Genomic DNA, 14695 nt, shown 5'->3' on the forward strand with positions numbered 1-14695 from the left:
GCTTTGGAGTAGATGTTTAATGAGAGATATTGCCACAAAAACATTGAGGGTAGAAATCAAGTGACTGTATCATTGATAATCTGGCTTTACTTTCTTTAGGGTTCATATTAAAGAGAATATACCCCTCTTACAAAATGCCCTTAGACATATTGCAAAATTAATTATTCTTTAGATGAAAATAAATCCCAGTGTCTTCTGAACACTGTATGTTTACAGGCTCTGTTATTCAACCTGATAGAACTTTCAGAAATAGACTGCAAAGAGCAAAAATACAATTTTTTAAAAAAGGTAAATTTCTAATTAGTTTCATAATGAATGTACACTGAATTTGAAATTCATTGTATTTAGTTGAGATTATTATGATGTAAGCAAGTTTTTCTCAAAGACATTTTCAGGTAATTCATCACAAGTGTGGAATAGAATAAGTGTTTTAAAGAATAGGGAGGAGGGTATAACTCAGTGCCAGAGTGCTTCCTTAGCATGCGGGACTTCCTAAATTCAATCCCCAGTACCTTCTTTAAAAAAAAGAAAAGAAAAGAAAAAAACCCGTAATTACCTCCCTCTACAACAACAACAAAAAGTTTAAAAAAAATAAAGAGTAAGGCAGTTCTCATCAAAAGAAAAATATTTTTTGCCCTTACTTTCCTTTGTTGGATGCAAATTAAACATCTTGTGGTAATCCTTTCACAACATAGGGAAGTCAGACAATTTTGGTGTATTCTAAATTTATACAGTGATATATGTCATTGTATAAAGAATTGTTTATAGAACTCTTACATGTCACTGTGTAAACAGTTGGGTTTTTTTTTTTTACTTTTTTGGTTTTTCTGTTGGGGAGGTAACTCGGTTTATTTATTTATTTATTTATTTAAATGGATTGAACCCAGGAATTCATGCATGCCAAACACTCACTCTACTACAAAGCTATACCCTCTACCCCTAAGCTATACCCTCCCCAGTAAGAGTTAGTTTTAAAAAGGCAAATCATTATAACTGGTTAGCAAAAAGAATAATACAATATATAACGTTTTTCAAAAATGTGTTGCTCTTTTTAATTTTTAAACTATTCTTTTGGGGCAAGCGACTAGGTTCCTATTTATTTTGACAGAGGTACTGGAGACTGAACCTAGGACACTCTACCACTTAGCTATACTCTCCCCTGCATTGCTTCTTTTAAAGCAATGGTTAGTGACTTAAATTATCACTTGACTTAGCCGTCCGGTCTCAGAACCCAAGTCTTGTACCTGAGTCTCTGGAACTGAGCAGATTGGTGAATTTGGCCTCCTGCGTGAAAAGGAAATAGAAACAGAAAACCTGTTCTGTAGGCTGTCTGTATGAAATAGCCCATTCTACCTAGAAAACTTTGTATTTCTCATTCTAGTGTGTGATACAAAGACAAGTTCAGTTCTCGTTTCCTTAAACTGCTTAAATTAATTCTAACTGCAGGAAATGTTCCTGGATCCAACCACTAAACTATGTCAACCTCTCTGGGAGACCCACATTCCTGAACCCTGAATACCTTTGGCAGAATATGAGAGCAACCCGCTAGCAAAAACAGCTTTTTATTTAAATCGTTTTCAACTAGTTAGGAGGAAATATCTTAGTTTCCTATATTACTGGCCCAAACAAGTCTAAGCTTTAAACTGCTACAGGCTGTGACTTAAAAGCAGGAACGGGTAAGCAGCGTCCCCTCCCCGCCCCCTGCCCTTGGCCCGCCCCAGCCCCGCCCCCCGGCGCTCCCGGCTCCGACCTTGGCTCCCTCCTCGCCCCGCCCCGCGCCCCTAGCGCTCCGCCCAGGCTCCGCCCCCGGCCGTCCCGCCTCTTCACCCCGCGCACGCGCGGTTTCCTAGGAACCCGGAAACGGAAAGCTTGGAACCAGGCTCATGCTGCAGAGCGTAAGTTTCTCTTTTCTACCTTAAATCTGCACTTCGCAGACACTTTACTCCATCATCAGAGTCTTGGAGTTACTGCAGACTTTAAATTCCCACTCCCGCGCCTCCGCCTAAAGTTAATCCAGAAGATACTGTTCAGATCGGGGATCGTTCCCCCTGGGGCATTAAATTTCCCGGACATTGGTCCCGGAGCCCTTGGCTTTTCTCCCTTTGGTCTGCGAAGACACCGCCTTTTTCTTTCTCGAAACCCTTTGCCACCTCCGCCCCGCCATGTAACGTCCCCTTCCGCGAGGTGGACTCGCGCCCCCAGCCTCGCCCTCTCGGCCCCTGGAGGGCGGCGCCGGTCGCCCCGCTCCCGTGAGGCCGCGTCCTCTCCCGGGTCCCGGGATTCTGCGGAGCCGGGCCCTCTCCTGAGACCCCATCCCTCCCAGCCCTTCTGTCCTCGCATCCTCCTCAGGCCGGTCCTTCTGCTCCGCGGGCCTCCCCTTCGTAGTCAGCCCTTCCCCCACCCCGCGTAGGGGGAGGTGACCGGGGTCAGCCTTGTGACCCCGCAGTATTGTTACGTTCCAAATTCCATCCCGCTGGAAAACGGCCTGTTCCTTTTGAAGGGCACCTTATTTTGTCTCCATCCCTGTAAATACGTGGGCGAGGTGGGTCGGGAGAAGCAGAGACAGAAAGCGACTGAGAGAAAAATAGAAACACTGAGGAGGAAGGATGAGGGAGAACCAAAGGGAATGTAGAGGATGGCTGAGGATCTTGCAGAGATAGTGAAATGAGAGAGTTTAAGCCTTAAAGGTAGCAGGTAGGTAAAATAGAGAAGTGAATTTTAAAAAAAAAGCCGGATCCCCAGGGATTGGAGAGAAACGGGGAGCGGGGCCCTGGATCAAACGTGGGAGGCGGAGTAACAGTTGTGAAGTACTTCACACAGAGAGTGGGGGCGAGGAGGATTAAAGAGTTGGAACTGTGGCCTTGAGAGTATCATGGTGCTGGGAGAGAAGGAGAGGAAAGGAAGAATAGGTACCTGGGGTACCAGAGGGTGGGGTGGGAAGGGAGGGAAAGGGGGAGACAAAGGGTGTAACTCGGAGGGCAGGGGGCAGCAGTGATGGGGGGAAGAAGGAATCAGAAATGCATGGAGATTTAGGACAATCAGAAAAGTTGGGGAAAAAGAGCAACAAGAGGGGCACAGATTGCAGAGTGGGGCAGGACAGGAGTGAGGGAAGACATAGAGGGGAGGGCAGATACAGCAGGAGAGTGGAGGGGAACAAAAAGAAAGAGAAGTAGGGAAAGAGATAAACAGAATGAAATGGAAACACAACAGTGCAGGTAGAGGGGGAAATTGGATGCAGATGGGTGGTGAATTGTTTGGATGTAGATGATTATGTTGTGGTATATAATTTGTGCCTTTAGAATCTAGTACACTTAAAGTTTATTAGCTTCATTAGGCTTTAATAGGGATGTGTGATCTGAAGAAAGTGTGAGAGGACCCAGAGATTGTCATACTAAGTGAAGTAAGTTAGAAAGACAAATATATGTCACTTATATGTGGAATCTAAAAAAAGACATGAGTGAACTTATTTACAAAACAAACTCACAGATACAGAAAACAAACTTATGGTTACAGTGGGAAGGGGAAGGGGAGGGATAAATTAGGAGTTTGGGATTAACATAACACACTACTATGTATAAAATAGATAAACAACAAGGACCTATTATATAACACAGGGAACGATATTCAGTGTCTTGTAGTAAGCTATTTAGGAAGATAATCTGAAAAAGAATGTGTATATATATCATTTTATGTACATATATAAAATTGAATCACTTTGTTGTACATCTGAAACTAACAGAACATTGTAAATCAACTATACTTCAATTAAAAAAAAATAACCTACACTCTTTGATACTCAAAGTTCTGTCATGCAATGAAGAAAAGAATAGAGTGTGGGAAAACTTAACTTGTTTGTCTCATTGTAGGGGTTTACTGTCCTGAATCCCTCCTGTGTACGGGAAAGGGGAATGTTGATCTAAGCACTAAACAGCATCTCTTCAACTTTCAAGACTGACTGCTAAAGACTCAGCCTGAGGAAGAAGCCTGGAAGAGGAGAGAGAAGGAGTGAGGAATGGCTCTGTCTCAGGTAAAGTCATATTCTCAGTTGATTCTCACTGTGTCCTTCCTGACATGTCCTTCTTTGGACTCACTAATCTTTGCTAACTTTGAAGTATCCTTCCTGACACCTGTACATTCACAGTCACCCAGGACACTCCCTCAGTGCCTGTCCTCCCCACTTAGATTCCATCCCCATGACCCCGGGACTTGGAACTTGTGAAGAGTCTCCCTGGGCATCGTCCTGGTCAGGCTTCACACCCATGGATTGGAGACACGAAGTCAGTGCTGTTGGGCAGCAGGGATTTAGTTTAGGGGCCCATCTGGGTGCACTGTCTGCTGAAAAGATCCTGCCCTTGGAAGTCAGGTAATAATATGCACAACTCCCGGTAAATTTCAGAAACAGACCAATAACGGGAAACATATTCTGACTTTTCATCCTGCATTTGAAGTTAAATGAGTGTGTCACTGATTTCAAAATCTTAATGATTAGAAATGAAATGGAAAGTTCAGAAAGAGAAATCACTGATAGAGCGTTTTATTCCGTCATTGCTTTCAAACTGTGAAATCAACCTAAATCTCTGACACATGGAAATTCCTATACCATTTTCCTCACCTCCATTGCTTGGAGGTTACTTTTTCACTGTGTTGATTGCTCCCTTTGACACTGGCAGTTTCTCAATTTGATGTAGGTAAGGTTCCAGCTTTATTCTTTTGCTGGTAGATACCCAGTTTCCCAGTACCATTTGTCACTGAGATTCTTTTTTCTATTGTATGGTCTTGGCACCATTGTCAATACATTTTACATATATGCAGAATTATTTCTGAGCATTCTAATCTGCTCCATTGCTTTATTTATTATTATTTTTTTAATGGAGGTACTGGAGGTTGAACCCAGGAACTCATGCATGCTATGCACGTGCTCTATGACTGAGCTATACCCACTCTCTAAAACAAGTTGTACACTTTTTTTCTAGTGAGCTATTTCTTTTTTCAGGGTGGGGGAGGTAGTTAGGCTTATTTATTTATTTTCTTTTTTTTTAATGGAGATACTGGGGATTGAAACCAGGACCTCATGCATGTTAAGCATGTGCTCTACCACTGAGCTATACCCACCCCTCTGAGTGTTTCCTTCTGATCATAATGTTTGGTGAAATATTCTTGCTTAATAACAATGTATTTTTTTCATATTCTTTTTTTGTCAGTATTTTTAATTCTCCAATAAGTTTTTAACTTTTAGTAGTACTGATTTTTTTCTTAATCTGTTAAACTCATGTATAATAGTAATAACTTATAATTTTGAATCAATGTTTTATGAGTGGAATACACAGATAAACTGTTTTGCATTGTTAATACCTACCTATGTAAATTTTAGTGTTTAAATTGTATTTATATTTTTGAATCTAGATATTCTATAGAGATAGCAGTTAAAGTACTTTATTTTTCTATTTGTGTTTGTACCATTTTACTTTTACAAGACTGCTATAGACTAGTGTTGACAAACTAAATTAAGTGAAGTTAATAACTTTTCATTGTCTGAAAAAGCTGAAATATATGTGGATAAAAATGATAGTGAAAAATGTTATCCAAAAATATGTCCATAGACAACTCCTATCTTTTAAGTTAGTTGTGTATTGACATGGGTTTGCATGAGGGCATCGAAGTGTAAGCCCTTGGTTTTGTTAAAGACATAATAATTTCAAAACTATCTTTTTGCAGTTGAAATATATCTTAAATATATTTCCTGACCCTGAATTTTTTCCACACTATCGTGTGAATGATTTAAATATGATTACTAACATTTAAAAAATTTTAGAATTTATTTGTATTATTTTTAAATTTAATCTTTTTGTGAGGGGAGCTAATTAGGTTTGTTCATCTAATTATTTAATGGAGGTCCTGGGGCTTGAACCCAGGACCTCAGGCATGGTAGGCATGCACTCTACCATTGAGCTATACCCTTCCCTCTTGTCAGTATACTTTAAATACTCTATTACCAAACTGATTCTTCACTTATGATTCCAGAGCCCAACCCCGTGAGTTCTGGTGCTTGCTGTGTCTTTTAGCTTCTTGACCTAAGTGTCTCCAAGTGTGTCTGACATGGCTGTCTTCTCTGTAAGATGGGAATAGATCATTCTCTAATGAGCTATTATGTGGAAAACAAGTTCTTACATGTAAAGAATTTATTTAGAATGACATTTAGCACTTGGAAGTGTTCCAACACTTTTAGTCTTTGCTCTTGTTACCATTAGCATAATTTAAGGTCCTAACCTTTCCCTAAAGCCACCGTAGACTTTGTCATGTCTGAAGACACCACTCAGCCTGTAGTCGCTCTGGATATTGCATATTACTCAGTGTGTGGAACGTAGTATCTACCACTTCTGCATAGACAACCGGTGGTTGAATTTTATTTGTATGTTTTTCTTGTGTTGTCCACAAATATGAGAAATCCACATTGATTGGAGGGTATTTTAATCTCTATGAAAAGGCATAAAAAGTCAAAATTATAGACACATAATTTGCTCCAAATACCTTTACATGAATCTGTCTGAACACATGCCTCAGTTAAATTGATCCTTATCCCTCTCTCCTCTTCTCATTTTGTGTACAAATAAGAGCTCTACTCACGGCCCCGTGGTCAAATGTGTTTTCATTTCAGGCGCGATTGACCTTCAAGGATGTGGCCATTGAGTTCTCTCAGGAGGAGTGGGAGTGCCTGGACCCTGCCCAGAGGGCCTTTTATGTGGATGTGATGTTGGAGACCTACAGGAACCTAGTCTCCCTGGGTGAGGAGAACTTCCTTCCAGAAGTTAGAATTTGTCCTTGGATATCTTTGCATTTTCCTCTGTGTCCTTCTTGGGAGCCCCTGTTTTGCCTGACTGATCTGAAAGCTCTGCTGACTAAGACGTGAAAAGTTTCATCATGTTGTATCACTAGTTTAAACTTACGTTTTCTTCAAATGTTCTCCCCTTTTCATGACATATCAGGGGTTCCAGATCTTAAGTATTTATAAGGCTCAATGACGTACTTTCAAAATACCTAGTTCCCTATTTCCTGCCCCTGTGCTTTTGACTCACTACTTCTTGGAAGAGAGCTAGATGTTCTTCCCTCTGTGTTCAGAAGGAGGCAGGCAGTGGATGAGTTTGTGAAACATTTTCCAGACCCACCTGTAATGTCCTCACTCCTCAGCTGAACATAGAGCTGGGATTCTGGAAAAGCCACAGCACTTTACATTCCTTCTGATAAGCAGGATTTTTTTTTTTTTAAAGACAGGGAGGTAATTAGCTTTAATTAATTAATTTTTGTTTTTCATGGAGGTCCTGCAGATTGAAGCCTGGACCTCACTCATGCTAAGCACGTGCTCTATCACGGAGCTATGCCCTCCATCCTCAGAATTTCTTTTACTTGCATTTTGGAGCGAGAGGAAGAGCCCTAGATTGTGAAGAGCGATGTGACGATAGTAGGAAACTGGGTGGGTGGGAAAGTATGGAAAGTGTGAACACAGGTCAGGTCTCAGAAGGGCAGAGAGGAAGTGGCAGAATTAGTAGTCTTTGGGAAAGTCTACCCAAGTGAGAGGGTTCTTTGAGAAAACAGAAGTTTGTTTAGTGTGAACTCTCAGGGGAAATTTTTCTTCTCATTAACTCATCACTCTGTCCTTCATATGTAAAAAGTATTCTTTCACCCTCCAGTGGTGCTGCGGCTCCACCAGAGACAAATACACAGTCTTTGTCATGATCTACAATGCTCTGCCCTCTGCCTCCTGTGAGCTTGTTGCTCGACTTTGAGGAGCTTATGTGGGCTGTATTATCTGGGTCTCTCGCCCCCTCCTCTCTCTTTCTGAACTTGACTCCTTTGGGTGCTCAGTTCTCAGTCCCTATAAATAAGAGTTGATGCCTCCAGACTCCAATCCCTGAGCCTTCCTTGGTTCTATCCCCATTGATGTTGTGCATTTAATCTGTTCTTACTTTGTGGTCTGTACTTTTGGTGTCACGTCTGATAAACCATTGGTGAATGCAACGTCAAGAAACTTTGCCTGTATGTTTACTTCTAGGAGTTTGATGCTTTTAGGTCTTAGGATTACATCCTTAATCCATTTTGAGTTAATTTCATATGTAGTGTAAGATAATGTTCCAACTAAATTTTTTTGTATGCCGTTATCCAATTTTCTCAACAACTTCTGCTTAGTAGACTGCCCTTCCCCCACTAAGTGGTGCTGACAACCTAGTGGAATAGCATTAGACCATGTACACAAGAGTTTGTTTCTGACATCTCTGCTGTATTCCACTGGCCTCTCTGTCTTTATGCCAGTACCACACTGCTTTGATTAGTGTAGCTGTAGCATAAGCTTTGAAGTAAAGACGTGTCAGACTTCCATCTTTTTTATTTTATAGCTTGTTTTCTATTCAAGGTCTCTTGAGATCCCATTACAAATCACAGGATGGATTTTTTTTTGTATATATACATTTATTTATTGAAGTATAGTCAGTTTACAATGTTGTGTCAATTTCTAGTGTACAGCACAATGCTTCATTCATACATGAACATACATATATTCGTTTTCCTATTCTTTTTGACCGGAAGTTAATACAAGATATTGAATATAGATCCCTGTGCTGTACAGTATAAACTTGTTTATTGGATTTTGTGATGATCCTGCTGTATTTTGAATCAAAGACACTCTGCCAGAGTTCAGTAGGTGTTCTATGTGATTCAGTGGGTTTGTAGATGTAATTCTTGGCGTATTTATGGGAGAGGGCGAGCTATGAGTCTCTCTACCCCACCAGCTTGGCACCTCCTTTTTTTTTTTTTTTTTTTTAACAGAGGTACTGGGGATTGAACCTAGGACCTGGTGTATGCCAAGCGTGCTCTCTACCACTGAGCTATACCCATCTCCCCCCAGGATGGATTTATCTATTTCTTAAAGACACACTGTTGGGATTTTATTAGGGATTGGATTGAAACTGTTGATCATTCTAGGTAGTATTGACAGCTTGATAGTATTATCTTCCATTCCAAGAACTTGGGATATATTTGCATTCATTTGTGTTGTTTGTAATATTTTTCAACAGCTATTTTAGTTTACAGTGTACATGTATTTTCCTCTGTGTATAAGGCGATGCCTAAGTATTTCTTTCGTTTTTAATGCTTCTATAAGTGGAATTGTTTTCTCAATTTCTTTTCTAATTGTTCGTTGTTACTGTATAGAAATGCCATGATTTTTGCATGCTGATTTTATATCATTTCAAAATTCATTCATTATTTCTAACTGGTTTTATTGTGGAATCTTCAAGGTTTTCTACATATTAGATTACGTAGGTTGTAAACATATAATTTTGATTTGTTTTTCTATTTGGATACCTTTTATTTCTTTTTGTTTGTTTGTTTTGGTTTTTTTGGAGGGGAGGCTATTAGGGTTATTTACTTATTAATTTTTTTTTAAATGGAGGGACTGGGGATTGAACCCAGGCCCTCGTGCATGCTAAGCACATGCTCTACTACTGAGCTCTCCCCCTCTCAGCCCCCTAAAGGGTGCTGCCTTGGGAGCCTTTTTTCTTTTTTTTTTTTTTAAATCTTAATGGAGGTACTGGGGATAGAACCCAGGACCTTGTGCATGCTAAGCATGTGCTCTGCCACTGAGCTATTACTCTTGAATGGTTTTTGATTAGACATTCAATCTCCTTACAGGTTACAGGTTTTTAAAATTGTTTTTAATTAAAAAAATTTTTTTTTACTGAAGTGTAGTTGATTTACAATGTTATGTTAGTTTCAGGTGTATAGTGAAGTGATTCAATTATGTCTATATGTGTGTGTATATATATATTTCTTTATCAGATTCTTTTCCATTATAGGTTAATTCAAGATATCGAATACGGTTCCCTGTGCTATATAGTTGCTTATCTATTTTATATATAGTAGTGTGTGTCTGCTAATTCGAAACTCCTAATTTATTACCCATGACTTCCTGTTTGGTAACTGTAAGATTGTTTTCTATGTCTGTGAGAGTGTTTCTGCTTTGTAAATAAGTTCATTTTTATCATTCTTTTAGATTCCACATATCAATGATGTTATATATTTTTATTTCTCTGTCTGAATTACTTCACTTAGTATGATAATGTCGAAGTCTGTCCACATTGCTGCAAATGGCATTATTTCATTCTCTTGTGGCTGAGTAATATTCCATTGTATGGATGTATGTGTGTGCACACACACACCACATAGTCTATATCCATTCGTCTGTGGATGGACATTTGCGCTATTTCCCGGATCATATGGTAACTATACTTTCACTTTTTAGGGAACCTCCATAATGTTTTCCATAGTGGCTACACCAATTTACATTCCCACCAGCAGTGTAGGAGGGTTCCCTTTCTTCCACACCCTCTCCAGAATTTATTATTTGTAGACTTTTTGATGATGGCCATTCTGACAGGTATGAAGTGATACTTCACTGTAGTTTTGATTTGCATTTCTCTAATAATTAGTAATGTTGAACATCTATTCTTGTGCCTCTTGGCCATCTGTATAACTTCTTTGAAGAAATGTGTCTTTAGGTCTTCCGCCCATTTTTTGATTGGGTTTGTTTTTTTGATACTGAACTGTATGAACTGTTTGTATATTTTGGAAATTGAGCCATTGTTAGTTGCATCATTTGCAACTGGGTTGTCTTTCCATTTTGTTTATGGTTTCATTTTCTGTGCAAAAGTTTTTAAGTTTGATTAGGTCTCATTTGGGTTTTTTTTCTTTTATTTCTTTTGCCTTGGGAGACTGACCTTAGAAAATATTGTTATAAGTTATATAAGAGAATTTCTTGTTCTACTCTATTAGTTTTATGTTGTCATATCTTATATTTAAGTCTTTAAGCCATATTGAGTTTATTTTTATGTAAGGTGTGAGGGAGTGTTCTAATTTCATTGGTTTACATGCAGCTGTCCAGCTTTCCTACCACCACTTGTCGAAGAGACTGTCTTTTCTCTACTGTATATTCTTGCCTCTTTTGTCGAAGAATAATTGACTGTAGCTGTGTAGGTTTATTTCTGGGCACTTTTGATCCCTATATCTGGTTTTGTGCCCGTACCACACTATTTTGATTACTATAGGTTTGTTGTATTGTCTGAAGTCTGGGAGGGGTGTGCCTCCAGGTTTGTTCTTTTTCCTCAAGATTGCCTTGGTATTTCTGGATCTTTTGAGGTTTAGATGAATTTTAGGATTATTTGTTCTAGTTTGTGAAAAATATCATGGGTAATTTAATAGGGATCATTTAAAATTTGTAGCTTGCTTTGGGTAGTATGGCCATTTTAGTCATATTAATTCTTCCAGTACATGAGCATAGGATAACTTTCCATTTCTTTGAATTATCTTCAATTTTCTTTATCAGTGTTTTATAGTTTTCAGAGTGTAAGTCTTTCACTTCCTTGGTCAGGTTTCTTCCTAGGTTTTTGTGTATGTGTATGTGTGTGTGTGACAGAATTTTAAAAGAGATTTTTTTTTAAATTTTCTCTTTCTGATATTTCATTGTTTTGTAAAGAAATGCAACTGATTTCTGTATATTAATCTTATGTCCTGCTGTCTTGCTGAATTCATTTATCAGTTCCGAGAGTTTTTTAATAGGGTTTTTAGGGTTTTCTATGTAGACTGTCTTGTCATCTGCACATAGTGACAATTTTACCATTTCCCTTCCAGTTTGGATATGTTTTATTTCTTTTTCTTTGCTTATTGCTGTGGCTAGGATTTCAATACTGTTGTGAATTGAAATGCTGAGAGTGGGCTTCTTGTCTTGTTCCAGGTTTTAGCTGGAAGGCTTTCAACTTTTCATCATTGAGTGTTATTTTAGCTGTGGGTTTGCCCTAAATGGCTTTTAATATATTGAGATGTGTTATAGGTTTGCTCAGTTATTTTATTTTTTCATGACTCAGTGTTGGTAGGTTGTGTTTCTGTAGGAATGTATCTATTTCTTACAGGTTTTTCTATATTTAGGCATATAGTTTCTCAGTCTTCTTTTCTAATTTTTTGAATTTTGGTAGAAGTAGTTGTAATCTGTTGTAATGTCCCCTTTTTCATTCCTGATTCTAGTAATTTTGAGTCTTCTCTCTCTTTTGTTGTTGTTGTTGTTAGTTAATGTAGATAAGAGCTTGTCAAAGAAGTAACTTGGAATCTTGTGACTTTCTGTAGTTTTTATTGTCTATTTCATTTGTCACTAATGTAATTGGTTTTGCTATCTTCTGCTAGCTTAGGTTTATTTTGTTCTTCTAAGATCTGTTTCCTTTTGTTCTTTTCCTTTTTGAAAATTGTTTTATAGACATGGTAAACCAGGACCTCTTTTTTTGTACTTATTTATATTTGCACTCTCCCTGATTTATTGACATTTAATTAATCTATATCATTGTGTAAGTTTAAAGTGTACAAGGTGATGATCTGATATACATTTGTATTGCAAAATGAGTATTTCAGTAGTTTCTTATCAGTTTTATTAATCACATAATTACAGTTTTTGTGTGTATGGTGAGAACATGTAAGTTTTACTGTCTTAATAACTTTCAAGTATGTAACACAATATGGATAATTGTAATTACCATGCTGTACATTAGATTCCTAGAGCTTTTTCAACTTACAACTGGAAGTTTATTCCTTTGACTAATATCTCCCCATTCTCCCAACCCCTATGCCCTGGTAATCACTATTCTACTTTCTCTTTCTATTAGTTTTGCTCTTTTTTTGTTCGCTTTTAAAATTATTTTTTGCATGTATATGAGGTCATGTAGTATTAGTATTTTTCTCTGAATTATTTTACTGAGCATATAACCTCAGTGTCCATTCATGTTGGTACAAATAGTAAGATTTACTTTTTTTTTATGGCTGAATAATATTATATTGTATATATCTTTAAAAGACTTTTTTTGTCCATTCATGCCATAGACATTTAGGTTGTTTCCATGCCTTGGCTATTGTGAGTACTTCTGTCAGGAACATGGGAGTCCAGGTATCTCTTTAAGACAGTGAATTCAGTGTTACATATCCGAAAGTGGAATTGCTTCATTGTGTGATAGTTTTTTTTTTTTTTAACTTTTTGAGGAAGCTTTATGCTTTTCTATTTCTTTTTATATGCACATGTGTGTACAGACTAAACCCCTCAATCTTTTTTTGATGGTTTCTTACTGATTTTTTTATTCTCGTTTCTGCTAATAACATTCTTACCCAATCTCCTGGAATGTCACGTATGTTCTTTTCAATATATGTAAGGAAATGGGATGTATTGAAAATTCAGTTTGATGCCTTAAATAGAAAATTGTGTAATAGATGCAAACCTGCTTTATTTCTACACTATCCCATTTTCTCCATTTTAAAATCTCTTTCATTTCCCTGTCATACACATGATGTAATTCCCATAGTTAAAAATTGGCCAGTGTCATGCTACTTGCTAAACCAGTTCTTTTCTCTCAAGGTCAATATCTTAGTTGCGGGCGTGAATGATGCAGTTACAGTCACACAGACGCGCAGTCCCAGGCTGTGCTCCCACGTGTGCGTGTGCCCCGTGCTCCACTCAGACCCTCTCTCCTTCCTGACCTTTCCTCACATGGCACCTGGATATGGATGATTATTTGTTAGCACTTTTAATTTGTTCTCCTGAACTTCCCAGATTCCACAGCCCTCCCTCAGCCATCCCTCCACCTTCCACATGACTCACGCTGTAAAATGGCCCCTCTTCTTCCATTGAACACCTTTCTCAGGATGCTACCAAAATCACTATGTGCGGCTGTGATGACTCAGAGACCATTTCCAGGATGGATGGCTGAATAACATTACTAGTTCACACAGCTCACTTCTTGCATCTGCCTTGAAGTTTTCTTCCTAAACACCTTGAGTTTGTTGTAATATTTTATAATCTGTCCTGCCTGGGTGGGCAGTTATGCTTTAGAATATGTGTCACGATTTGTAGATTTAAGTTCAAATCCTGGTTCTCTCACTGGTTTCTGTGTCACTTGGGGTCATGGACATGAACCTGTGAGTCTACTGCCCTGATTTGAAAAATCATAGTCATTTACCTCAAACCTTTTAAAACAAATTAGTGCTGTCACATGGGTTAGAATCTTGCCTGTTTTATAGTAAAGATTGGAAAGTTACTTTCTGTAAGTAGTTGTATTGATATCTGTCACGTTTATTCTGATATCACTTTGCATACATCATATCTTGTATGCTTGTCATTTGCAATTTGTTCTAAACAACATTGTGTCTGACCCTAGGTAATAAATATACACATTCCTCACTCTTTATTACATGTATTGTGGAGTCAGTGAACTGGAGAGTTTAAGCGCTCTGCGTAGGAAGGGAATTGCTCTATTTATTGGCTGTTAGATAACTGGAGAGTATTTCATTTATTAATATTTAATTGTGATTTATATATGATGGTTTTTCAGCATTTATTATAGAATACAACTGACATGCACCATGTATTAACACTGTAAAATGCATATTCTTCATGGGTACATAGGTTTGTGTTTGGGTTCTTTGCTTGTTTTTTAAATTGAAGTAGTCAGTTTACAATGTTGTGTCAGTTTCTGGTGTAAATAGCAGATGTTTAGAATAAAAATTTTTTTGACTGTGTTACCAAGTTCTTCATTTTCTCTGTTCTATTTCTTTTGCAATTCTACATTGCCAGTTATTTAAATTATTCATTAGATAAGCTTCTTTCAGATTATGTTCC

At 38.1% G+C, this 14695-nt stretch overlaps 1 protein-coding gene across 2 annotated transcripts in view; it reads left to right on the forward strand.

Moving 5' to 3' along the window:
• The first annotated feature begins 1854 nt into the window (after nt 1–1854).
• LOC105091286 (zinc finger protein 665-like) overlaps nt 1855–14695 on the forward strand; it is a 33326-nt gene continuing 20485 nt past the window's right edge. For both annotated transcript variants that reach the window (XM_064489785.1, XM_031457100.2), the window contains exons 1-3: nt 1855–1895; nt 3867–4027; nt 6656–6782. In XM_064489785.1, the coding sequence (XP_064345855.1) occupies nt 4013–4027; nt 6656–6782 (142 nt within the window). In that variant the 5' untranslated portion in view covers nt 1855–1895; nt 3867–4012. The remainder of the gene's footprint in view (nt 1896–3866; nt 4028–6655; nt 6783–14695) is intronic.

This window comes from Camelus dromedarius, chromosome 9 (genome assembly GCF_036321535.1).
Source record: "Camelus dromedarius isolate mCamDro1 chromosome 9, mCamDro1.pat, whole genome shotgun sequence".
In the NCBI taxonomy this organism is placed as follows: Eukaryota; Metazoa; Chordata; class Mammalia; order Artiodactyla; family Camelidae; genus Camelus; species Camelus dromedarius.